At 42.5% G+C, this 27,179-nt stretch overlaps 1 protein-coding gene across 2 annotated transcripts in view; it reads right to left on the bottom strand.

Annotated features, from left to right (window-relative positions):
* PIWIL2 (piwi like RNA-mediated gene silencing 2) overlaps positions 1–27,179 on the bottom strand; it is a 131,917-nt gene that overhangs the window by 35,741 nt on the left and 68,997 nt on the right. Inside the window, exons 21-23 of one of the 2 annotated variants that reach the window (XM_074384044.1) lie at positions 6,131–6,384; positions 4,984–5,091; positions 2,119–3,814 (exon numbers count right to left, since the gene is read on the bottom strand). In XM_074384044.1, the coding sequence (XP_074240145.1) occupies positions 3,658–3,814; positions 4,984–5,091; positions 6,131–6,384 (519 nt within the window). In that variant the 3' untranslated portion in view covers positions 2,119–3,657. Of the gene's footprint in view, positions 1–2,118; positions 3,815–4,983; positions 5,092–6,130; positions 6,385–27,179 lie in introns of those variants that run through there. The other variant, XM_074384045.1, reaches the window with a different exon arrangement.

Below are 27,179 nucleotides of genomic sequence, written 5' to 3'. Positions count from 1 at the left end.
CTCTGAGAAATTAACTTCAGGCCGAAATTTTAAGGTTTTGAAATATAAAGTCATGTCTAAAATTCCTTCCTTTTTCATACCATTCAACGAAATGCTGCCCAAGTGAAAAGGGCCCTGCCACACTGTACAACAGTTCCTTCTTACCAAGGTTTCATTTTCTGAGGTTTCAGTTGTCCTTGGTCAACCAAAGTCCAAAACGATTACACGGAAAATTCCAGAAATTCATGTTATAAGTTGCAAACTGTTTTGAGTAGTGTGATGAAACTTCGTGTTGTCCTACTCCATCCCCCGGGAACGTGAATCATGTCTGTCCAGAGTATCCACACCAGTGATGCTACATATTAGTCACTTAATAGACATCCTGATATCAGATTCAAGTAACATAGTACTGTATGTAAGGATTCAGTACTATCTGAGGTTTCAGGCAACCACTCGGGGTATTCAAATGTATTCCCCATGGATAAGAGACTACTGCACAGAAATGAGATTCTTTGCAGAATGAGTTCAAGAAGAACAGAGTTTCTAAATAAATAGGAAAATTGTAGAGTTCTAAAGAAATGCAGTGCTTAAGTGAGCAGCTATGTGCTTTGGGAAGGTAATTAAAATTTTTTAAATTTTTTGGATACATAGTAGTGGTACATAGTTATGGCATAGGTGTGATATTCTGATACAAGCATGCAATGTGTAAGAATCAAATTAGGGTAACTGGGCTATCACTTCGAATATTTACCATTTTTTATTTTTTTGAGACAGAGTCTTGCTCTGTTGCCCAGGCTGGAGAGCAGCGGTGCAATCTCGGCTCACTGTAACCTCTGCCTCCTGGGTTCAAGTAGTCCTCCTGCTTTTACTCTCCCGAGTAGCTGGGACTATTGGCACACACCACCAAGCCTGGCCAAGTTTTGTATATTTTGTAGAGTCAGGGTCTTACCATGTTGCCTAGGCTGGTCTTCAACTCCTGAGCTCAAATGAACCCACCTCGGCCTCCCAAAGTGCTTGGAATTACCAGTGTGAGCCACCGCACCTGGCTCATTTATCATTTCTTTGTGTTAGAACATTCCAATCCCACTCCTCTATTTTGAAACGTACAATACATTTTTGTTAACTATAGTTGCTCTATCTACTGTGCCACTGAATACTAGATCTTATTCCTTCTAACTGGATTTTTGTACCCAGGGAAGGTATTTTAATGGTGACAGACACCCATGATGTATATGTAAGGAAGGGCAAACACTAACAGAGGGGAGTGGTAGGGAGGCTGCCCTCACACCTGGGCTCACTCTGGCTCTCACTTAGGGGAACAGAAATTTCTTTTTTTTTTTTTTTTTTTTGAGACAGAGTTTTGTTCTTGTTACCCAGGCTGGAGTGCAAAGGCGCGATCTCGGCTCACCGCAACCTCTCCCTCCTGGGTTCGGGCAATTCTCCTGCCTCAGCCTCCTGAGTAGCTGGGATTACAGGCACGCGCCACCATGCCCAGCTAATTTTTTGTATTTTTAGTAGAGACGGGGTTTCACCATGTTGACAAGGATGGTCTCGATCTCTTAACCTCGTGATCCACCAACCTCGGCCTCCCAAAGTGCTCAGATTACAGGCGTGAGCCACTGCGCCTGGCCAGGTAACAGAAATTTCTAATGGGAAAAAGAGAGCTAAGAAAATACACACACACACACACACACACACACACAAACTATAAGTGCCTTATCTGTCTGAGAAGTGAGACACCTCTCGTATTCTCCAGTAAGTCTTCTTACCCAGCTCATGATGACATTACCTGGCTACTAACACTGGCATTGCACCTTAGAAAAAGAGTAATGAGTGTTTCTAGGAAGTGCTGCAGCTCTCTGAAGGAAAACAGTTATATCAATATATAAATAAGTGACATTATTTCAAACACAACTACATGTTCATACAAAGTTGTTTTCATGTCCCACCTCACAACCCAGTCATTTGGCATTAAAACTGAAAAACAAGGCAAGAAAACCAATAATAAAAAGTGAAGAAATTTTTGTATTATAATGTAGTCAAGCATTTGTACTGATTATCTAAGAGAAAAAGAGTATTAGGAAATCCAACTTCAACAGAAAACTTCAAAATGCTTCCAAAGAAAATCAGAAAACTGACCTGTTTAGCCAGAGACCAGTGGTTCAGCGTTTGATTCTGAGGTTTTTAAATTCCAGGTCCTTGCGTCACCCTAATGCCCACACTCCAAATGAAACCATAAATGCAGCAACAATGCCCATCCCTCCTTGACCTGTGCCGGATACCACAACAAACTAAAAACATTCTTGGTTTTCTTGTTTTAAGGAAATCTTTTTTCATTTTTTCTATAATCTTCTTTATAGCACTTCAAATTTAGCATATGCGCTGCTGAAGTGAGCACATTTTAAGGAGTTTTAAGCTAAAGTTTCTTTTCTCACACACTGTCATACAAAAGGGGCATTTCTGCTTTGTCCCCTCCCTGCCATCATACCAAAAAAAATAAGTAAGTACATAAATACAAATCAGAAAAGGTTAAATAAGACTGGCTTCTAAAACCCAATAAAGCAAGAGGAGACAGAACTAAGCCTGAAGGGACTGGGAGAAGATTCTAAAATGGGGAGGGCAAAAAAATAGAAAAAGAAAAAACCAGCTTTCCAAAAACACTGAAATCCATGGTATGTGACAACTTTCTAAACTGCATGGACTTTGGTAGGAGTATCACGTTTTCCAAAGCTGACTTCTGGAAATCTTAACTTGGACTCAGAAAAATTCTAGCAAAGTGAGCCAACAGCCAGGAAGAGGTGATTTTGCAAGAGAAAAGGGAGTAATTCCATTTACAAACATATATAAACAGAAATAAAGGCCACACACCTGGGAAAAAAGCTCACTAAAACCTCCCACCCCAAACTGAACTTTGCTAGATTTTTTCCATGTGTTAAAAAATGAAAACTTAACTGAAGATCAGGCACAGAGAGCACAAGAGCATGGGCATATTTGGGCGAAGAAGAAATCAACATGGTAAAAAGTTACTGAGAGAAAAAGCTTCATCTGCGCTCGTTCAAGAAGTCAAGGGAAGCCATTTTCAAATCCAATTCAAGTCATAGGCATCATGAACTCAATCCCCCCAAAAAATTTAGTCAGCCAGGGCCTACCTATGCCACAGACTGATTTTACTCTGCGCCTTGCACACCTGCCAGCAATAGCAGTACCTACTTGAAAACTTTGCTTCACAGACCTTCCACTGCCTTTCCCAGTTGCCTGAGTAACTCTCTTTAGGAAACTTGTGATGACTTCATTCATTATCATCTCTGGCTCCAGAAATGGGAACCATTTTGTCAGCACAACTTAGAAGTATAATGGCTGTTTCTGCAGTTTTCTACAGCTCACGTTGGCTTTGGAGGCTCTTAATGGTCCCCCAGAGTCACCCACTCTACCTGCGGAGTGGCAGTACTACCGTAACTTGCTCTACACAGGCAACAAGGCCATTTTCAGCTGTTACTTAGAAACTTGCTTCTTGGTGATATTAGGTTTAAAAGACAAAAAAGGTATCTTATACTACAGGGTTGGAGAAAGGAAAAATGATAACACGAAAACCCACTTCAGTCTCTTTGATTCTGCAAGAGTCACAGCTGAGTTGAGAGGCTGCCTTTCTCCTCCCCAGCCCATCTCCAGGCTGTGCAGTCACAGGAAGAACAGGTTCTCGCACAGCTGGATGGCTGGTTCATGATGCAAGATCTGTCCTGACAGGAAAGCTAGCTTGTGGGCATACTTGCAAGGAGCTGGAACTCTGATGGTGCCAGGCCAATTCCAGTACATGTGGCACAGTTTGAAAGTCAGCCTGTAGGCCAAGAAGAAAATATAAAGCTCAACATCCTCCACCTTCAATTTGGGGCATGATCATTTACTCACAGGGACAGGACACAGAGCACACCTTCCTGAAAACCGGGGAACAGAGGAATACATGATGCATCTTTTTAGAATCATTATTATTTTGAGACAGAGTCTTGCTTTGTGGGCAGGCTGGAATGCAGCGGCATAATCTTGGCTCACTGCAACCTCCGCCTGCCGGGTTCAGGCAAGTCTCCCACCTCAGTCTCCTGAGTCGCTGGAATTATAGGCATACACCACCATGCCCAGCTAATTTTTGTATTTTTAGTAGAGACAGGGTCTCGTCATGTTGGCCAGGCTGGTTTCAAACTCCTGACCTCAGGTGATCGGCCTGCCTTGGTCTCCCAAAGGGCTGGGATTACAGGCGTGAGCTGTACCTGGCCTCTTGTTTTTATATCAAAACAAGGAAGATAACACAAAAGAAAATATTTCTTGTTTACAAGAAAAACCTTCAGAAAGACAAGTACCCTAGTGGAATATTTACATAATCTGAACTCAGTGGCTCTGGGTATCAAGTCTGGCTGTAGGTCATAATCACCTGGAACAAATTTTTAAAATACAGACGCCTCAGAGTATTTGGGGGGAAGCCTGGCATCAATATTTTTTTAAAGTTCTTTAAGTAAACGTAATTTTAATATAAAACCAGGATTTCCAATCTCTCCTCAAAAAGACACCATTATTAGGGGCCGGGCGCGGTGGCTCAAGCCTGTAATCCCAGCACTTTGGGAGGCCGAGGCGGGTGGATCACGAGGTCAAGAGATCGAGACCATCCTGGTCAACATTGTGAAACCCCGTCTCTACGAAAAATACAAAAAATTAGCTGGGCATGGTGGCGTGTGCCTGTAATCCCAGCTACTCAGGAGGCTGAGACAGGAGAAGTGGCTGAACCCAGGAGGCAGAGGTTGCGGTGAGCCGAGATCGTGCCATTGCACTCCAGCCTGGGTAACAAGAGTGAAACTCCGTCTTAAAAAAAAAAAAAAAAGACACCATTATTGTCAAAGATGTGAAGAAAGTCAAGGGGTAAATAAAACTGGGGGTGAACAGTGAACCCATCTTAGCTAGCAGGGCAGAACTATTTAAGAAAGGGAAAGAGTAAGAGTAAGTTACTGATAGGCCCACCTCTGCATATGATCAGGGTTCAGGTTTGCAGTGTTGAGAACACAGACATAATGTGTAGGAATGCCACAGCCCTGCCGTACGTGATGGGCAAGAAGGTAGAAATCCACCCTAGGAAGGAAAATCACACATTAGTGATATGGTTGGATTCAGCCAGACAGAGCTGGCAAAGATCCTGGAGATAATTCTAGCTCCTTCACCTAAGGCTCAGAGAGGTAAAATGACTAGATCAAGGACACAGAGTCCAGACTAAGATTAGAATCCAGGTTTCCTGACTCAAGAGGCTACTGAAGGATGGTGGTGGCAGGGTGGATGCAGTGACTCACACCTGTAATCCCAGCACTTTGGAAGGCTGAGGCAGGCGGAATGCTTGAGCCCAGGAGTTCGAGACCAGTCTGGGCAACGTGGCAAGACCCTGTCTCTACAAAAAATACAAAAATCAGATGGGCATGGTGGCATATGCCTATTGTCCCAGCTACTCAGGAGGCTGAGGCGGGAGGATCACCTGGGCCCAAGGAAGTTGAGGCTGCAGTGAGCTAAGACCACATCACTACACTCCAGCCTGGACAACATAGTGAGATCCTGCCTAAAAAAACAGAATGGTAGTAGAAACTCCCTTATCTACCTGTAGAAGTTAAGCATACACTGTATTAGCAAAACAATGTATCTGCAGCTTTATACTTAAGAGGTAAAATCTTTCTTGTTTTAAAATCTTCTTTTGTTTTGTTTTGAAACAGAGTCTCTCTCTATCAGGCAGACTAGATCACAGTGGCCTAATCTCAGCTCACTGCAACCTCTGCCTCCTGGGTTCAAGTGATTCTCCTGCCTCAGTCTCCTGAGTTGCTGCAATTACAGGCACAAATCATCACATCTGGCTAATTTTTGTATTTTCAGTAGACAAGTTTTTGCCATGTTCGGCTTGTCTTGAACTCCTGACCTTAGGTGATCCACCTGCCTCAGCCTCCCAAAGTGTTGGGATTTACAGGTGTGAGCCACCGTGCCTGGCCCTTAAAGCTTCATTCTTTTAACTATAGCATCTCTGAGATTCTAGTCCACACCTCTCCAGGAAACCTCCCCATTCCAATACCCAGGAAAGTGCTAACATCTCCAACTGATTCCTCCTCCAATACTATATATTTTGCCCACTCACCACTCACAGCTTGTTATTGTATGATCGACCACAGTTCCAGGGGTGGGAGTCACAAAGTGCTGAGGAGTGGCCAGATACAGATTCGTACTGACTTTCTTCTGAACTACAAACACCACCATCTTGGGCTGATAATTCTCAAAAGCTTCAAAACACTTCTGTAGTTGAGGAATCTCATAGTTGGCAACTGTCTTCAGTTGGCCATCAGACACTCCATCACGGTACACCACAATCTTCTCTGGTAGGCAGTGGTTCACCTGAAATGACAGCCGGAATGTGGTGACTCACAAGGCCCTCAGGCTAAGGACCACAGTCAGTGAGAGGCTCACTCACATTGTGCAACCTGGAATCACAGCAGATCCTTTTGCAGTCAGTCCCAAAGCTACTGTGCCTAGAGGGCAGGGGAAAAGCTTCTAATCATTTCTAGTCTTCCTTGGGTAGTAAAACATGCCTGGTGCAGCAAAGGTGTTATAAAACATGAAAGCAAAACAAGCAAGTTATGAGTCACACTGACACAGCTTATCCACAAACAATGCAAACAAAGTTCAAAGGAATGATGGGAAAACTACAGGCTAAATCAATTTTCCTTCTACTTGGATTTAACATTAATAACTGTCTGGGCAAAGAGCAAGGTAAAGTGTTAAAGAAATTCTAACATATGACCACATATGCCACAGATCTGCCGCCGTCAGATTTTTACCTACTGGCAACATCCGAAGTTGCTAACAAGTGAAAGGACCCTTTACTAAATATTACCCTGCAATGTGGTATGGTGTGAAACATTTTTACAGTAACTAAGTAATTAGCAAACAGCTATGTGTATGTCTATGGGTCCAAATTAAATTAAATGCTTGCTTGAATCAGTTTGAAGGATAATTTTTTCCCCTAAATGGGAAAAAATCTTATATTTTTTCCAGGGCCAGTTGCGGTGGCTCACGCCTGCAATTCCAGCACTTTGGGAGGCTGAGGTGCGTGGATCACCTGAGGTCAGGAGTTCGAGATCACTCTGGCCAAAATGGTGAAATCCCATCTCTACCAAAAATACAAAAATAAGCCAGGCATGGTAACATGCACCTGTAATCCCAGCTACTCAGGTGGCTGAGGCAAGAGAATTGCTTGAACCCAGAAGGCAGAGATTGCTTGAACCCGGGAGGCAGAGACTGTAGTGAGCAGAGATCGCACCTCTGCACTCCAGCCTGGGTGACAGGGTGAGATTCCATCTTCAAAAAAAAATAGAAATCAAATTTGACTTTGGGAGTTACTACCATCACCTCCTTCTTTAACATTTGCCAACCAACCACAGAGTTCAAGGCATCACACTTGGAACTATATAGGCCTCCAACAGAACTGAAAGACATAGTTCCAGGAATCAAGGAGCTGAAATATCTAAAAACAGTCAACCATGTTAAGCTGTCTAGGTCATCTAGTCTATTTTCTTCATTTTTAAAGTTATAAACCTATGGTTGAGGGAGGAGTCAGAATATAAGACAAATCACAAGGCTGAAACATAAACTTTTTTTTTTTCTTTTTTTGAGATAGGGTTTTGCTCTGTCACTCAACCTCCTGGGCTCAAGTGATCCTCCTGCCTCAGCCTCCTGAGCAGCTGGAACTATAAGAGGAGTGGGGACTACAGGCATGTGCCACCAAGCCCGGGTAATTTTTTAATTTATAGTACAGATGAGGTCTCAATATGTTACCCAAGTTGGAACTCCTAAATGTATGTTATAAAAACCACATCAGTGCTCAGTAGCTACATGAAACAGTAAGTAATGAATGCTCTTGAAAGCAGGACTGTGCTTAGTAATCTCGATATCCCTTAGCACTGAGCAGAGGGGCAAGGGTCAGGTAGACAAAAAATATCCCTGAGTGTCTGAGATGTTTTTATATGTGGCTCTACTCATTCACAGAACAAATACTTCATGTCCACTAGATATGAGCCACTGCACTTATATCAGAAAATTAAAACATTATTATTATTTTTTTTTCAGACAGTCTCGCTCAGTCACCCAGGCTGGAGTGCAATGGCACAATCTCGGCTGACTGCAACCTCTGCCTCCCAAGTTTAAGCGATTCTTTTGCCTCAGTGCCCCGAATAGCTGTGACTACAGACACCCACCATCATGCCCCGCTCATTTCTGTATTTTAGTAGCAATGAGGTTTCATTATGTTGCCCAGGCTGGTCTCAAACTCCTGACCTCAGTGATCTGCCTTACTGCCTTGACTTCCCAAAGTGCTGGGACTACAGGTGTGGGCCACTGCACCCAGCTAAAACATTATTTTAATACTATCCAGATCCTCATGGAACTCAAATTAGAAAGGGGAGGCAGGGAGGCAGATGTATAAAGTAAATACCCTCAACATACTATAAATAACATAATAAAGATATAAATAAAATGCTATGGCAACAGAGGCGTATAAGAGATTTGACCCTTGGAGGGAGAAGTGTGTTACGAAAAGTCATAAAGAATGAGACGGCCAGGCACAGTGGCTCACACCTGTAATCCCAGGACTTTGAGACGCTGAGGTGGGTGGGTCAGGAGTTCAAGTCCAGCCTGGTCAACATGGTGAAACCCTGTCTCTACTAAAAATAGAAAAATTAGCTGCTCATGGTGGCAGGCACCTGTAATCCCAGCTACTCAGGAGGCTGAGGCAGGAGAATTGCTTGAACCAGAGAGGCACAGGCTGCAGTGAGCTGAGATCATACCACTGCACTATAGCCTGGGTGACAGGGCGAGACTCCATCTCAAAAAAGAAAAAAGAAAAATTCTGTTTATGTTAACGTGCTGTTTCCTTTTGTTTTTAAACAAGGTCCTGCTCTGTTGCCCCAGCTGGAGTGAAATGGTGTGGTGATGGCTCACTGCACCCTTAACTTCCTGAGCTTAAGCAATCCTCCTATCTCAGCCTCCTGAATAGCTAAGACTACAGGCATAAACTACCATGCCCAGCTAAATTTTTTTTGTTTGTCTTGAGACGGAGTCTCGCCTTGTCACCCAGGCTGGAGTGCAACGGTGTGACCTTGGCTCATTACAACCTCTGCCTCCAGGTTTCAAGCAATTCTCCTGCCTCAGCCTCCTGAGTAGCTGAAATTATAGGCACGCACCACCACGCCCAGCTAAGTTTTTGTATCTTTAGTAGAGATGGGGTTTCAACATGTTGGCCAGGGTGGCCGTAAACTCCTGACCTGGTGATCCACCTGCCTCAGCCTCCCAAAGTGCTGGGATTATAGGTGTGAACCACTGCACATGACCCACTTATATTATTTCAATTTCTGGCCATTATGAACAATGTTGCTATGAACATTTGTGTATAATTTTTTTTCAATTCTCTTGGGTACATAGCTAGAAATTAGCCAGGCCTGGTGGCGGGTACCTGTAATCCCACAAGAGCATTGTTTTCAATTCAATTACCACATGACCCAAGAGTTTTCAATTCTCTTGGGTCACGTGGTAAATCTATGTTTAACTTTGATTTTTATTTTATTTTACACAAGCAGTCTATGTTGCTCTGGCTGGAGTACTGTGGCTATTCACAGGTGTCATCATCGCACGCCACAACCTGAAACTCCTGGGTTCGAGGGAGCCTCCCACCTTATCTTTAAGAGTAGCTGGGACCGCCAGGCGCGGTGGCTCAAGCCTGTAATCCCAGCACTTTGGGAGGCCGAGGTGGGTGGATCACAAGGTCGAGAGATCGAGACCATCCTGGTCAACATGGTGAAACCCCATCTCTACTAAAAATACAAAAAATTAGCTGGGCATGGTGGCACGTGCCTGTAATCCCAGCTGCTCAGGAGGCTGAGGTAGGAGAATTGCTTGAACCCAGGAGGCGGAGGTTGCGGTGAGCCGAGATCGCGCCATTGCACTCCAGCCTGGGTAACAAGAGCGAAACTCCGTCTCAAAAAAAAAAAAAAAAAAGAGGAGCTGGGACCACAGGCTTGCACCTCCAGGCCTGGCATGTTTACCTTTTTAAGGAACTGACCAACTGTTTTCCAAAACAGCTGCACCATTTTACAATCTCATTAGCAATGTATGAAGTTTCCAATTTCTCCACATCCTGGACAACACTTACATTACTGGTCTTTTAAATTTTATTTTAGGATTGGGGATCCAAGATGGCCGATTAGGAGCAGTTTAGGATTGCAGCTCCCAGTGAAAGTGCAGAGGGTGAGTGGACGCTGCATTTCCAGATGGATTTTTATTGCCCACAGACCAGGAAATTCCCAGGCAGAGGAGCCCTACGGGTCACCAGCACAGCTGTTTTGGCCGACGTGGCTGTTTTCGCCAGCATGGCTGTTTTGCCAGTGCCCCGACGCGGTGGTTCCCCATACAAAATACACAGGTCTGGGCACCATTTTAGCTGGAGATTGGAGCTCCAGGAAGGCAGAGTCGCCCATTCATCTGATTAAAAAGGGGACTGAAGCAGGGAGCCAGGCCAGGAGATTCCCGGGCAAAAAAGCGCCACAAATCTCAGCGCCGCTGTTTCAGGTGGTGCAGTGGGTCGACACACGGGAAATCACACAGATCCTGGCACCTTTTCAACAGGCGATTGGAACACCTGGGAGATAGTCGACCGTTAAACAAAACAAAAAAAAGGCCCTGAGGCAAGGAGCCAGGTGATCAGGCTCGGCTGGTCCCAACCCCACAAAAAGACAGCAATCTGAAATGCTTTGGATTGAGAGTTTCATAGCAGGCACAGCTGAACCCAAGAAGGTCCAGCTCTGTGGGGGGAGGGGCGTCTGCCATTACTGAGGCACTCTTATCACTACGGAGGTAGTCCACCATTACTGAGGCAGCCTGCCACTATGGAGGTAGTCCACCACTGCCGAGGCAGTCCGCCATTGCTGAGGCAGTCCACCACTACAGAGAGAGTCCACCATTACAGAGGTGGGCCACCATTGCCGAGGCAGTTCTAACTACACCCATATAAACAGGACTGCAGGGAAGTTCAAAAGGCAGCTGGGCCGAGGCCACAGCAGCTCAGTAAAGCCTCTGCAGGCAGAGAGTGACTAGGCTACTTCCTCACTGGGCAGGACAGCCCTGAAAAAAGACAGCAGCACAACAGAAACTCATAAATAAAGCCCTAACCCCCCGGGACAGAGCACCTGGGAAAAACAAAAGGGGTTTTATGAGTTCTGCCGCAGCAGACTTAAATGTACCTGCCCAGCAGCTCTGAATGAACAACAGAGATCACAGCTCAGCACTTGAGCTCCTACAAAGGACAAGGACAGACTGTCTCCTCAAGCAGCTCCCTGACTCCCATATATCCAGAGTCACGTCATAAAGGAGAGCTCACACTGACATCTGGCGGGTATCCTTCTGGGACAAAGACAGCAGAAGAAGAAAATGGCAGCAACCCTTACTGTTCTGCAGACACTGCAGGTGATCCCCAGGCAAGCAGGGCCTGGAGTGGACCTCAGCAGTCCTACAGCAGAGGGGCCAGACTGGTAGAAGGAAAACTAAGAAACAGAACGAAATAATCATCATCAACAAACTGGACATTCACTCAGAGACCTAATCTGAAAGTCAACAACTTCAAAGATGACAAGTGGATAAATCCACAAAGAAGGTAAGAAACCAGCGCAAAAAGGATGAAAACACCCAAAACCAGAATGCCTCTCCTCCTACAAGGGATCACAACTCCTCATCAGCAAGGGAACAAGGTTGGATGGAGAATGAGTGTGATGAATTGACAGAATCAAGCTTCAGAAGGTGGCTAATAAGAAACTTCTATGAGCTAAAAGAACATGTTCTATCTAACCCAATGCAAAGAAACTAAGAACCTTGAAAAAAGATTTGACAAAATGCTAATGAGAAATAGACAACTTAAAAAGGAATATAAGTGAATTGATGGAGCTGAAAAACACAACACAAGAACTTCACAAAGCATACACAAGTTTCAACAGCCAAATTGACCAAGCAGAAGAAAGGATATCAGAGGTTGAAGATCAACTCAATGAAATAAAACGAGAAGGCAAGATCAGAGAAAAAACGGTAAAAAGGAATGAACAAAGTCTCCAAGAAATACGGGACTATGTGAAAAGACCTAATCTATGTTTGATAGGTGTACCTGAATGTGACGGAGAGAATGAATCCAAGCTGAAAAATACTCTTCAGGATACTATCCAGGAAAACTTCCCCAATCTAGCAAGGCAGGCCAATATTCAAGTCCAGGAAATACAGAGAACACCACAAAGATATTCCTCAGGAAGAGCAACCCCAAGGCACATAATCGTCAGATTCACCAGGGTTGAAATGAAGGAGAAAATGCTAAGGGCAGCCAGAGAAAAAGGTCAGGTTACTCACAAAGGGAAGCCCATCAGACTCACAGCAGATCTCTCAGCAGAAACCCTGCAAGCCAGAAGAGAGTGGGGCCCAATGTTCAACATCCTTAAAGAAAAGAACTTTCAACCCAGAATTTCATATCCAGCCAAACTAAGCCTCATAAGTGAAGGAAAAATAAAATCCTTTGCGAACAAGCAAGTACTCAGAGATTTCATCACCACCAGGCCTGCTTTACAAGAGCTCCTGAAAGAGGCACTAAACACAGAATGGAACAACCGGTACCACCACTCCAAAAACATACCAAATGGTAAAGAGCATCAACATAATGAAGAAACTGCATCAACTAACAGGCAAAACAGCCAGCTAGCATCAAAATGGCAGGATCAAATTCACACATAACAATATTAACCCTAAATGTAAATGGGCTAAATGCCCCAATCAAAACACACAGACTGGCAAATTGGATAAAAAGCCAAAACCTGTTGGTGTGCTGTATCCAGGAAACCCATCTCACATGCAAGGATACACAAAGGCTCAAAATGAAGGGATGAAGGAAGATTTACCAAGCAAATGGAGAGAAAAAAAAAAAAAAAAAAAAAAAAAAAAAAGCAGGAGTTGCAATTCTCATCTCTGATAAAATACACTTTAAAGCAACGAAGATCGCTGGGCGCGGTGGCTCATGCCTATAATCCCAGCACTTTGGGAGGCCGAGAGGGTGGATCACGAGGTCAAGAAATCGAGACCACCCTGGTCAGCATGGTGAAACCTCGTCTTTACTAAAAATACAAAAATTAGCTGGGCATGGTGGCGCAAAGCTGTAATCCCAGCTACTCAGGAGGCTGAGGCAGGAGAATTGCCTGAACCCAGGAGGCAGAGGTTGCGGTGAGCCGAGATCACACCATTGCACTCTAGCCTGGGTAACAAGAGCGAAACTCTGTCTCAAAAAAAAAAAAAAAGGCCGGGCGTGGTGGCTCAAGCCTGTAATCCTAGCACTTTGGGAGGCCGAGGCGGGTGGATCACGAGGTCGAGAGATCGAGACCATCCTGGTCAACATGGTGAAACCCCGTCTCTACTAAAAATACAAAAAATTAGCTGGGCATGGTGGCTCGTGCCTGTAATCCCAGCTACTCAGGAGGCTGAGGCAGGAGAATTGCCTGAGCCCAGGAGGCGGAGGTTGCGGTGAGCCGAGATCGCGCCATTGCACTCCAGCCTGGGTAACAAGAGCGAAACTCTGTCTCAAAAAAAAAAAAAAAAAAAAAAAAAAAAAAAAAAAAAAAAAAAAAAGCAATAAAGATCAAAAGACACAAAAACATTACATAATGGTAAAAGGATCAATGCAACAAGAAGAGCTAATGATCCTAAATATATACGCACCCAATACAGGAGCACCCAGATACATAAGGCAAGCTCTTAATAACTTACAAAGAGACTTAGACTCCCACACAATAATAGTGGGAGACTTTCACACCCCATTGTCAATATTAGACAGATCAATGAGACAGAAAATTAACAAGGATATCCAGGACTTGAACTCAGACTGGACCAAGCAAACCTAATAGACATTTACAGAACTCTCCACCCCAAATCCACAGAATATACATTCTTCTCAGCACCACATCGCACCTACTCTAAAATTGACCACATAATTGGAAGTAAATCACTCCTCAGCAAATGCAAAAGAACAGAAATCATAACAAACAGTCTCAGAGCAATCAAATTAAAACTCAGAATTCAGAAACTAACTCAGAACCACACAGCTTCATGGAAACTGAACAACTGGCTCTTGAATGTTGACTGGATAAACAATGAAATGAAGGCAGAAAAAAAGATGTTCTTCGAAACCAACGAGAACGAAGTCACAACATACCATAATCTAGTCTCTAGAGGAAACTATACAGCAATAAATGCCCATATGAGAAGCAAGGAGAGATCTAAAATGGACACCCTATTGTCAAAATTGAAAGAGCTAGAGGAGCAAGATTAAAAAAAACTCAAAACCTAGCGGAAGAAATAACTGAGATCAGAGCAGAACTGAAGGAGATAGAGACACAAAAAAACCCTTCAAAAAAATCAATAAATCCAGGAGCTAGTTTTTCGAAAATCAACAAAATAGACCACTAGCCAGATTAATAAAAGAGACAAGAGAGAAGAATCAAATAGATGCAAAAAAAAAAAAAAATCAATAAAGAGGATATCACCACAAATTGCACAGAAATTCAAACCATCATCAGAGATTATTACAAACAACTCTATGCACATAAACTAGTAAACCTGGAAGAAATGGATAAATTCCTGGATACTTGCATCCTCCCAAGCCTAAACCAGGAAGAAGTCGAAACCCTGAACAGACCGATAACAAGGTCTAACGTTGAGGCAGCAATTAAGAGCCTACCACCCAAAAAAAGCCCAGGTCCAGACGGGTTCACAGCCGCATTCTACCAGACGTACAAAGAGGAGTTGGTACCACTCCTTCTGAAACTATTCCAAACAATCCAAAAAGAGGGAATCCTTCCCAAATCATTATATGAGACCAACATCATCCTGATACCAAAACCCGGCAGAGACTCAGCAAGAAAAGAAAACTTCAGGCCAATATCCATGATGAACAGAGATGCAAAAATCTTCAATAAAATACTGGCAAACCAACTGCAACAGCACATCAAAAAGCTTATCCACCATGATCAAGTAGGATTCATCCCAGGGATGAAAGGCTGGTTCAACATACACAAGTCTATAAACATAATTCACCACATAAACAGAACCAAAGACAAAAACCACATGATTATCTCAATAGATGCAGAGAAGGCCTTTGACAAAATTCAACAGCCCTTTATGCTAAAAAACCTCAATAAACTAGGTATTGACAGAATGTATCTCAAAATAACAAAAACTATTTATGACAAACCAATAGCCAATATCATACTGAATGGACAAAAACTGAAAGCATTTCCTTTGAAATCTGGCACTAGACAAGGATACCCTCTCTCACCACTCCTATTCAACATAGTACTGGAAGTTCTAGCCAGAGCAATCAGGCAAGAAAAAGAAATAAAGGGTATTCAAATAGGAAAGGAGGAAGTCAAATTGTCCCTATTTGCAGACAACACGATTGTATATCTAGAAGACCCCATCGTCTCAGCCCAAAATCTCCTGAAACTGATAAGCAACTTCAGCAAAGTCTCAGGATACAAAGACAAATGTGCAAAAGTCACAAGCATTCCTATACACCAATAACAGACTTAAAGAGAGCCAAATCAAGAACAAACTGCCATTCACAACTGCTACAAAGAGAATAAAATACCTAGAAATATAACTAACAAGGAGCGTGAAGGACCTCTTCAAGGAGAACCACAAACCACTGCTCAACGAAATAAGAGAGGACACAAACAGATGGAGAAACATTCCATGTTCATGGTTAGGAGGAATCAATATTGCGAAAATGGTCATACTGCCCAAACTAATTTACAGATTCAATGCTAACCCCATCAAGCTACCAATGACCTTTTTCACAGAACTGGAAAAAACCACCTTAAACTTCATATGGAACCAAAAGACAGCCCACATAGCCAAGTCAATTATAAGCAAAAATTGCAGGAGGCATCACACTACCGGGCTTCAAACTATACTATAAGGCTATAATAATCAAAACAACATGACACTGGTACCAAAACGGAGATATAGACCAATGGAACAGAAGAGAGACCTCAGAGGCAACATAACATACCTCCAACCATCAGATCTTTGACAAACCTGACAAAAACAAGCAATGGGGAAAGGATTCCCTGTTCAATAAATGGTGTTGGGAAAACTGGCTAGCCATGTGCAGACAGCAGAAACTGGACCCCTTCCTGACACACTAAAATTAACTCCAGATAGATTAAAGACTTAAACATAAGACCTAACTCCATAAAAACCCTAGAAGAAAATCTAGGCAAAACCATTCAGGACATAGGCATAGGCTGGGACTTCATGACTAAAACACCAAAAGCATTGGCAACAAAAGCCAAAATAGACAAATGGGACCTAATCAAACTCCACAGCTTCTGCACGGCAAAAGAAACACTCAGTAGAGTGAATCGGCAACCAACAGAATGGGAAAAAATTTTTGCAGTCTACCCTCCTGACAGAGGGCTGATATCCAGAATTTACAAAGAACTAAAACAGATTTACAAGAAAAAAACAAACAAGCCCACTCAAAAGTGGGCGAAGGATATGACCAGACACTACAAAAGAAGACATACATCAGGCCAACAAACATATGAAAAAATGCTCATCATCACTGGTCATTAGAGAAATGCAAATCAAAACTACATAGAGATACCATCTCACACCAGTTAGAATGGCAGTCATTAAAAAATCTGTGGCCGGGCGCGGTGGCTCAAGCTTGTAATCCCAGCACTTTGGGAGGCCGAGGCGGGTGGATCACGAGGTCGAGAGATCGAGACCATCCTGGTCAACATGGTGAAACCCCGTCTCTACTAAAAGTGCAAAAAATTAGCTGGGCATGGTGGCACGTGCCTGTAATCCCAGCTACTCAGGAGGCTGAGGAAGGAGAATTGCCTGAGCCCAGGAGGCGGAGGTTGCGGTGAGCCGAGATCGCGCCATTGCACTCCAGCCTGGGTAACAAGGGTGAAACTCCGTCTCAAAAAAAAAAAAAAAAAAAAAAAAATCTGGAGACCGGAAGGCAGCAAACCACACTGCTATGTGTGTACCTATGCAACAATCTTGCATGTTCATCACATGTACCCCAAAACCTAAAATGCAATTAAAAAAAAAAATTTAAACATTATTTGATATTAAAAAAAAAAAAATCTGGAGACAACAGATGCTGGAGAGGATGTGGAGAAATAGCAACACTTTTATACTGTTGGTGGGAGTGTAAACTAGTTGAACCATTGTGGAAGACAGTGTGGCCATTCCTCAAATTTCTATTTCTATTACCCAAAAATAGAAATTCCATTTGACCCAGCAACCCCGTTACTGGGTATATATCCAAAGGATTATAAATCATTCTACTATAAGGACACATGCACACGAATGTTCACTGCAGCACAGTTTACAATAGCAAAGACCTGGAACCAACCCAAATGCCCATCGATGATAGAGTGGACAGGGAAAATGTGGCACATATACACCATGGAATATTATGCAGCCATCTAAAACGATGAGTTCGTGTCCTTTGTAGGGACGTGGATGAACCTGGAAACCATCATTCTCAGCAAACTGACACAAGAACAGAAAATCAAACACCGCATGTTCTCACTCATAGGCAGGTGTTGAACAATGAGAACACATGGACACAAGGAGGGGAGCACCACACACTGGGATCAGTTGGGGGGAAATAGGGAAGGGACAGACAGGGGTGGAGAGTTGGGGAGAGATAGATGGGGAGAAATGGCAGATATAGGTGAAGGGGAGGAAGGCAGCAAAGCACACTGCCATGTGTGTACCTATGCAACAATCTTGCATGTTCTTCACATGTACCCCAAAACCTAAAATGCAATAAAAAATTTTTTTTCAAGCTTTTTTAAGAGTCTTGCTGTGTTGCCAAGGCTGGATACAGTGGCACAATCACGGCTCACTGCAGCCTTGAGCTCCTGGGCTCAAGCCATCTTCCCACCTCAGCATCCTGAGTACCTGGGACCACATCTGTGCAGCACCAGGCCCAGAAAATTTATTTTTGTAGACATAAGTGTCTCCCTATGTAGTTCAGGCAGTCTCAAATCCCTGGGCTCAAGCAAACAAAGGTATGATCCACCATGCCTGGCCTCTTTTAAATTTTAGACATCCTTGTGCATATGATGTGGTACCTCATTGTGTATCTGCATGTTTTTAAATCAAGATACCTTTTTTCTTTTTCTTTTTTTTTTTTTTTTTGAGACAGTTTCACCCTTGTCACCCAGGCTGGAGTACAATGGTGCAACCTTGGCTCACTGCAACCTCCGCCTCCCAGGTTCAAGGGATTCTTCTTCCTCTCAAGTAGCTGGGATTACAGGCATGCACCACCACACCTGGCTAATTTTGTGTTTTTAGTAGAGATGGGGTTTCTCCACGTTGGTCTGTCTGGTCTCAAACTCCTGACCTCGGGTGATCGGCCTGCCTCGGCCCCCCAAAGTGCTAGGATTACAGGCATGAGCCATTGGACCTAGGCTTAAAAGCCTATTTTTTAGAGGAATTTTTAAGTTTACAGAAAAAACCTGAGGCCACAGTACAGAGTTCCCATACGCCCTCCTCCCCTCAACACATAAACTGTTTCCCCTTTTATCATCATATTGCATTACAGTACATTTGTCACAACTGATGATCAAATGTTGATACAGTATTATTAACTATTCAATGACCTTCTTCACAGAACTGGAAAAAAGTCCAGTTTACTGTTTTTGTACAGTTCTATGGGTTTTGACAAATGTGTTAATCTACTCACCATTACAGTATCATACAGAACAGTTTCACTGCCCTAAAAATCCCTGGTGCCACCTATTCCTTTCTGCCCCTCCCAAACCCTTGACACACTTATTACTATCTCCACATTTGTGCCTTTTCTAGAATGCCAATTATCATATATAGCCTTTTCAGATTACCATCTTTCATTGAGCAACATATATTTCAGATTCCTCCGTGTCTTTTCATGGCTTAAAGGCTTATTTCTTTTAATAGAATTAGTATTCCATTGTCTGGATGCATGACAGTTTATCCACTCACTAAGGATAGCTTCTGTTTCCAAGTTTTAGCAATAATGAATAAAGTTGCTATAAACATTCACATGCAAGTTTCTGTGTGGGCATGTTTTCAACTACCTTGGGAAAATATCTAGGAGTGTGATTGCTGTATGTGTATGTAAGTGCATATTTAGTTTAGTAATTAGCTGCCAAACTGTTTTCTAAAGTGGTTGGACCATTGCGCATTCTCATCAGCAATGAACGAGCATTCCTGTGGCTCTACAGCCTCACCAGCATTTGGCATTACCGGTTTTTGAATTCTAGCCATTTATAGGTGTATAGTGGTATCTCACTGTTTTAATTTGCAGTTCCCTAAGGGCATGTCATATTGACCATTTGCTTGCATGCTCATTTGCCATCTATTTATCTATACTCTTTGGTGAGATGTCTGTTCAGGTCTTTTGCTCATGTTCTAATTGGGTTGTTCATTTTCTTACTGTTGAGTTTTAAGAGTCCTGTGTATGCTTTGTAACAGTCCTTTATCAGATACGTGTTTTACAAATATTTCCTCCTAATCCATGGCTTGTTTTTCATTCTCTTAACAGTGTTTTCCAGAAGTTTTTAATTTCGATGAAGTCCACCTTATCCTTTTTTCCTTTCGTGAGCTGTGGCTTTTGGTATCATATCTAAAAAACAATCACCAAGCCCAAAGCCACCTAGATTTTCTGTTAGCTTCTAGAAGTTTTATAGTTTTGCATTTTAAACATAGTTCTATGATTTGTTTCAATTTTTTGCAAAAGTTGTATGGTCTATATAGTTTTTTGCATTTAGATGGCCACTTGTTCCAGTACCATTTTTTGAAAAGACCACTGTTTTTCTACTGACTTGTTTTTGTTCCTTTATCAAAAATCACTTGACTATATCTGTGTGGGTCTATTTCTGGGCGCTCTATCCTGTTCCATTTACCTATCTGGCCATCTTTCATCAATACCACGCAATCTTAATTACCGTACTTTCTACAGTAAGTCTTTACACCACGCAGTATCAGACCTCTGCAGTACTGTGTTGGCTATCCTGTTTACCTCTCCATACAAACCTTAGAATCAGTTTGTTGATAACTACAAAGTAACTTGCTGGGATTCTGAGTATGACTGTGTTGAATCTAGCAATCAAAATAGGGAAGAACTGATATGCTAACAATACTGGGTCTTCCTATCAATGAATACACAGTATGTCTCCATTATTTAGATATTCTATGATTTTTTTCAACAGTTTTCCATGTGTACATCTTGTATGTAATTTGGTAGACTGAAGCCAAAGTATTCCTTTTTTTTCTGCTAATAACAATGTTTATTATCTCAAATTTCAAATTCAAATTGTTCATTACTGGTACACAGGAAAGAAACTGACTTTGTTTTTTTTAAAGCAATAGACTTTTATGTAAATGTGTATCCTGCGACCTTGCAATTCCCACTTACAAGTTCTAGCAGAGTTTTTTTGGTTGGTTTATTGGAATTTTCTACATAGACAATCATGCTATCTGCAAATACAGATAGTTTTCTTTTCTCCTTCCCAATCTGCAAGGCTTTCATTTCCTTTTCTTACTGGATTAACTAGGACTTCCAGCATGAAATTGATAAAGAGTGGTGATAAAGAGCATCTTTATAACATCCCATAGTTTTTCACAATTAAGTATGATGCTAGCTGTAGGTTTTTTGCAGATTTTAAAAATCATATTGATAAAGTTAACTTTTGTATATTGTGTGAAGCAGAGTTTCAGTGCCATTCTTGCGTATGTGGATATCCAGTAGTTCCAGTACCATTTCTTGAAAACATTTTTTCCCCCACTGAATGGCAAACTTGTTGAAAATCAGTTAACCAGCTTTAGGCACATGGGTTTATTTTTGGACTCTCATTTTTACTTCACTGATCTGAGGCTCAGCTCAATGCTACTACCACACCGTCTCGTTTATCTCTGTGGCAAGTTCCGAAATCAGAAACTGTGAGTCTTTCTACTTTGTTCTTCTAAAGACGGTTTTGACTATTCTGTTTTTGCATTTCCATATACATTTGAACATCTGCTATCCACTCCTGCAAAAAAAATAATACTTTTGCAATGGATCTAGTTGCATTTGTATATTCATATTTGGAGAGCTAAACCAAAGTACTCTACTGTTTTCTGCTTATAAATGTTGTTTATTTATTTTTGAAATGGAGTCTCACTCTGTCGCCCAGGCTGGAATGCAATGACACGATCTCAGCTCACTGCAACCTCCTCCTCTCAGGTTCAAGCGATTCTCTTGTCTCAGCCTCCCTAGTAGCTGGGATTACAGGCACACAGCACCAGGCCCAGTTGTTTTTTGCGTTTTCAGTAGAGATGAGGTTTCACCACATAGGCCAGGCTGGTTTCAAATTCCTGACCCTCAGGTGATCTGTCCACCTCAGCCTCCTACAGTGCTGGAATTACAGGTGTGAACCACCACACCCAGCCATAAATGTTTTTAATTTCAAATTTCAATTGTTCATTGCTGGCACATAGGAAAGAAACTGACTTTTAAGCAACTGACTTTTGTGTAATAACTGCATCCTGCAACCTTGCAATTCTTGCTTACTAGTTCTAGCAGGTTTTGTTGTTGATGTTGGTTCCTTGGGATTTTTTTAGCAATCACCCAAACTGCAAACAAAGATAGTTTTATTTTCTCCTTCCCAATATTGCATCTTAACAATATTGTCTTCCATTCCATAAACATGAGATGTCTTTCCCTTTATTTAGATCTTCTTTAGATCTTTCTTTAACAATGCTGTCATTTCCAGTATGTCTAGTAACTTGTTAATTTTTTTCCTACAGAGCTTATTTTTTATGCCATATGAATTGTTTTCTCTATTCCATTTTTGGATTGATCATTGCTAGTGTACAGAAATACAACTGATTATTATATATTGATCTTGTAACCTGAACCTTGCTGCCCTCATTTATTAGCTCTAATTGGGGGGTGGGGCGTGTGTGTACTCTTTAGAATTTTCTATATATAAGCTCCTTTCATCTACAAACAAGCAGAGTTGTACTTCTTTTCCAGTCTGGATCCTTCTGCAGTTTTCTTATGATGGCTTTGTTTGGTTTTAGTATCAGGGTAATACTGACCACCCCTCACAGTATAAGCAGGGAAGTGTTCCTCCTATTTTGGGGGAAGTCTATAAAAACGGAGCAAAACAAAACCGGTTTCTTATTTAAATGTAAGGTCTAATTCTGAAATTTCAGTATTTCGTGTCTTTCTACAGATCTGTTCATTTAGGGTATCTAATTTGTTGGTATATAGCTGTTCATTCTCTTATAATCCCTTTATTTCCGTAAGGCCAGTAGCAATGTTACCTCTTTCATTCCTGATCTTAGTTATCAGATTCTTCTATTTTTCCTAAGTGGCCTAAGCTAAAGGTTGTCAATTTTATTCCCTCAAAGAACCAACTTTTGGCTTCATTGATTCTATTGTTTTTCTAGTCTTCATTTATTTATGCTCTAATCTCTACTAGTATTATTTTAGAGACAGGGTCTTACTATGTTACCCAAACTGGTCTTGAACTCCTGGGCTCAAGTGATCTCCCACCTTGGCTTCCGGAGTTCCTGTAACTACTGGCATGAGCCACTGTGCCGAGCTCTCTAATGGGTGTTATCTCCTTCCTTCTCCTTGTTTTGGGTTTAGTTTGTTGTTCTTTTCTAGTTCCTTAAGGTCAGAGCTAGTTTGTTTTGAGATCTTTCTTATTTTAAAATACAGTTGTTTATAGCTATGAATTTCCCTCTAAGCACTGCTTTACCTACATCCATAAATTTTGATATGTTATGTTTTTGTTTTCATTCATCTCCCAAGTATTTCCTAATTTCCCTTTTAATTTCTTCTTTGAGCCACTAGTTATTTTGGAGTCTTGTTTAATTTCCATGTATTTATGAATTTCCCAAATTTCCTTTATTCATTTCAAATTTCATTCTGTTGTGGGTTGAGAATATATTTTGTAAGATTAAAGTCATTTTAAAATTTACTGAGCCTGTAATCCCAGCACTTTGGGAGGCTGAGGTGGGTGGATCACGAGGTCAAGAGATCGAGACCATCCTGGTCAACATGGTGAAATCCCGTATCTACTAAAAATACAAAAAACATTAGCTGGGCATGGTGGCGTGTGCCTGTAATCCCAACTACTCAGGAGGCTGAGGCAGGAGAATTGCCTGAACCAGGAGGCGGAGGTTGCGGTGAGCCAAGATCGCACCATTGCACTCCAGCCTCGGTAACAGGAGCAAAACTCCGTCTCCAAAAAAAAAAAAAAAATGTATTGAGCCTTGTTTTATAGCCTATCATGGAGATGGGTGCCATATACATGAAAAGAATGTGTATTTGGTTGCTGGGTGGAGTGTCCTATAGATGTCTATTAGGTACTACTGGATCACAGAGTTGTGCAAACCTTCCATTTCCTTGTTGATCTTCTAATTGTTATATCTAAGACTGAAAATAAAGTGTTTTGAAGACTCAAATTATTGCTGAATTGCCTATTTCTCCCTTTAATTATGTCAGTTTTTATCTTCTGTATTTTTGGGTCTCTACTGTTAGGTGCACATATAATTGTAATGTCTTTTCATGGATGGACCCTTTTGCTATTGCAAAATGTCATTCCTTGTCTCTACTAACAAGTGTTATCTAAAAGTCTATTTTGTCTGAGGCCAGGCATGGTGGCTGATGCCTGTAATCCCAACACTTTGGGAGGCCAAGGCAGGGGGATCACTTGCGGCCAGTAATTCGAGACTAGCCTGGCCATCATGGTGAAACTCCGTCTCTACTGAAAATAGAAAAAAACAAATTAGCTGGGTGTGGTGGTGTGCACTCATATCCAGGCCACTTGGGAGGCTGAGGCAGGAGAATGGCTTGAACCCAGGAGGTGGAGGCTGCAGTGAGCTGAGATCGCACCACGGCACTCCAGCCTGGGAAACAAGATCAAAACTCTGTCTCAAAAAAAAAAAAAAAAAAATTTTTTTTTTTAAGTTATTAGGCATGGTGGTACATGCCTGTAGTCCTACCTACTCAGGAGGCTGAGGTGGGAGAATCACCTGAGCGCAGGGAGGTCACCACTGCAGTGAACCATGATCAGGTCACTGCACTCCACCCTGGGGAACAGGAAAAGGCCCTGTCTCAAAAACATAAATAAAATAAAATTTACAATAATCTCATTTGCTTGGTTAACACAAAGTTATTCTGGTAATATATAAACACTTTGCTCTCATGTGGCTCCATTTCCCTCCATCTCCTTTGTGTCTTTATTGTTATACAAATTACATCTTTACACACTGCATGCACATCCAGCTACATTTACAATTATTGCTTTATTTACTTGTTTCTTCATCAGAGAGAAGAAAAATTACTAGCAAAAATACACTGTGGCTGCCTTTTATATTTATCTATGTAGTTATTTATTCAGTGATATTTATTTCTTCATGGGAATCCAAGTTACCATCTAGGTGTCACTTCATTTCAGTGTAAAGGACTCCCTTCAGTATTTTTAGTATTTCCTGTAGGACAGGTCTACTAGTGACAAATTCTCCTGGCTTTTGTTTCTTTGGAAGTATCTTAATTCCTTTTTTAAAAAAGAGATATAATTCATATATGATAAAATTTATTATTTTTAAAGGATAAATTCAGTAGTTTTTAGTGTATTCCCAAAGTCATGTACCTGTCAAAATTATCAAATTTTGTATTTTATTTTTGATTTTTTTGAGATGGAGTCTGGCTCTGTCACCCAGGCCAGAGTACAGCGACGCAACGTTAGCTCCCTCAACCTCCACCTCCTGGGTTAAAGCAATTCTCCTGCCTCAGCTTCCCAAGTAGCTGGGGCTACAGGTGCCTGCCATCATGCCCAACTAATTTTTATATTTTTAGTAGAGACAGGGTTTAACTACAAGTGTGAGCCACTGCACCTGGCCCCAAATTTTGTATTTTCATCACCTTAAAAAGAAGCCTCCCAAAGTGCTGGGATTACAGGTGTGTAACCAGTACGAGGCGCAGTGGTTCACACCTGTAATCCCAGCACTTTGGGAGGCCAAGGCAGGTGGATCACCTGAGGTCAAGTGTTTGAGACCAGCTTGGCTAACATGATGAAACCCTGTCTGTATTAAAAATACAAAAAAATTAGCCGGGCATGGTGGCGGGTGCCTGTAATCCCAATTATTTGGGAGTCTGAGGCATGAGAATCACTTGAACCTTTGAGGTGGAAGTTTCAGTGAGCTGAGATCATGCCACTGCACTGCAGCCTGGGCAATGAGTAAAACTGTCTCAAAAAAAAAGAACCTTGTACCCATTAGTAGTTCCTCCTCATTCTTGCCCTTCCTTCTCATTGTCCGGAAACCACTAATCATCTCATCTGTTTCTATGAATCTGAGCTATGATTCATATGCTATAATTCACTGAATTAAGTATATAACTCAGTGTTTTTTATTATATTCACATACATGTGTAACCACCACCACAGTCAATTTTATAATATTTTCATCACCTCACAAAGAACCCCCTCCCGACTCCACTTTTTTTTTTCTGAGACAGAGTCTTGCTCTGTTGCCCAGAAGAGAGTGCAGGGGCATGATCTCGGCTCACTCACTGCAACCTCCGCCTCCCGGGTTCAAGCAATTCTCCTCCCTCAGCCTCCTGAGTAGCTGGGATTACAGGTGCCTGCCACCATACCCAGCTAATTTTTGTATTTTTAGTAGAGACAGGTTTTCACCATGTTGGTCTGGTTGGTCTCAAACTTCTCACCTTGTGATTCACGTGCATGGGACTCTCAAAGTGCTGGGATTACAGGCCTAAGCCACCGCGCCCCGCCTCTTCTTCTTTTTTTTTTTTTTTTTTTTTTGAGATGGAGTTTCGCTCTTGTTACCCAGGCTGGAGTGCAATGGCACGATCTCGGCTCACCGCAACCTCCGCCTCCTGGGTTCAGGCAATTCTCCTGCCTCAGCCTCCTGAGCAGCTGGGATTACAGGCACGCGCCACCATGCCCAGCTGATTTTTTGTATTTTTAGTAGAGACGGGGTTTCACCACGTTGACCAGGATGGTCTCGATCTCTTGACCTCGTGATCCACCCGCCTCGGCCTCCCAAAGTGCTGGGATTACAGGCTTGAGCCACCGCGCCCGGCCACCCCCGCCTCTTCTTGAGATAGAGTTTCGCTCTTGTTGCCAAGGCTGGAGTACAACGGCGTGATCTCCACTCACTGCAACCTCTGCCCCCCAGGTTCAAGCGATTCTCCTGCCTCAGCCTCCTGAGTAGCCAGGAGTCATGCATCACTACACCTGGCTAATTTTGTATTTTTAATAAAGATCAGCTTTCTCCATATTGGTCAGGCTGGTCTTGGAACTTTTTACCTCAAGTGACTGGCCTGTCCCGGCCTCCCAAAGTGCTGGGATTACAGGTGTGAGCCACCATGCCCAGAAGAAACCTCATACTTTTTAGTACTAATCACCACCCTATCCATACTCCAGTTCCCTCCTTGACCCCAGCCTCAGTCAAACACTAATCTTCCTGTTTCTATAGACGTTTGTGTTTGAACTTTTTTTTTTTTTTTTGAGATGGAGTTTTGTTGTTGTTGCCCAGGTTCGAGTGCAACAGCGCAATCTCAGGTCACTGCAACCTCCGCCTCCTGGGTTCAAGCGATTCTCTTGACTCAGCCTCCTGAGTAGGTGGGATTACATGCATGAGCCACCACGCCGGGCTAATTTTGTAGTTTTTGTAGAGACTGGGTTTCTCCATGTTGGTCAGGCTGGGCTTGAACTCCTGATCTCAGGGGATCCACCTGCCTTGCCTTCCCAAAGTGCTGGGATTACAGGTGTAAGCCACCGCTCCCAGCATGTGTGTTCCTTTTTAAAAAATGAGTACTGGCCAGATGTTGTGGCTCATGCCTGTAATCCCAGCACTCTGGAATCTGAGGCAGGTGGATCATGAGGTCAGGAATTCGAGACCAGTCTGGCCAATATGGTGAAACCCTATCTCTACTAAAAATACAAAAATTAGCCGGGCATGGTGGGGAGCACCTGTAATCCCAGCTACTCAGGAGGCTAAGGCAGGAGAATCAGTTAAACCAGGAGATGGAG

Source organism: Saimiri boliviensis, chromosome 13, assembly GCF_048565385.1.
Source record: "Saimiri boliviensis isolate mSaiBol1 chromosome 13, mSaiBol1.pri, whole genome shotgun sequence".
NCBI lineage: Eukaryota > Metazoa > Chordata > Mammalia > Primates > Cebidae > Saimiri > Saimiri boliviensis.
This window is presented reverse-complemented; position numbering and strand designations above follow the sequence as displayed.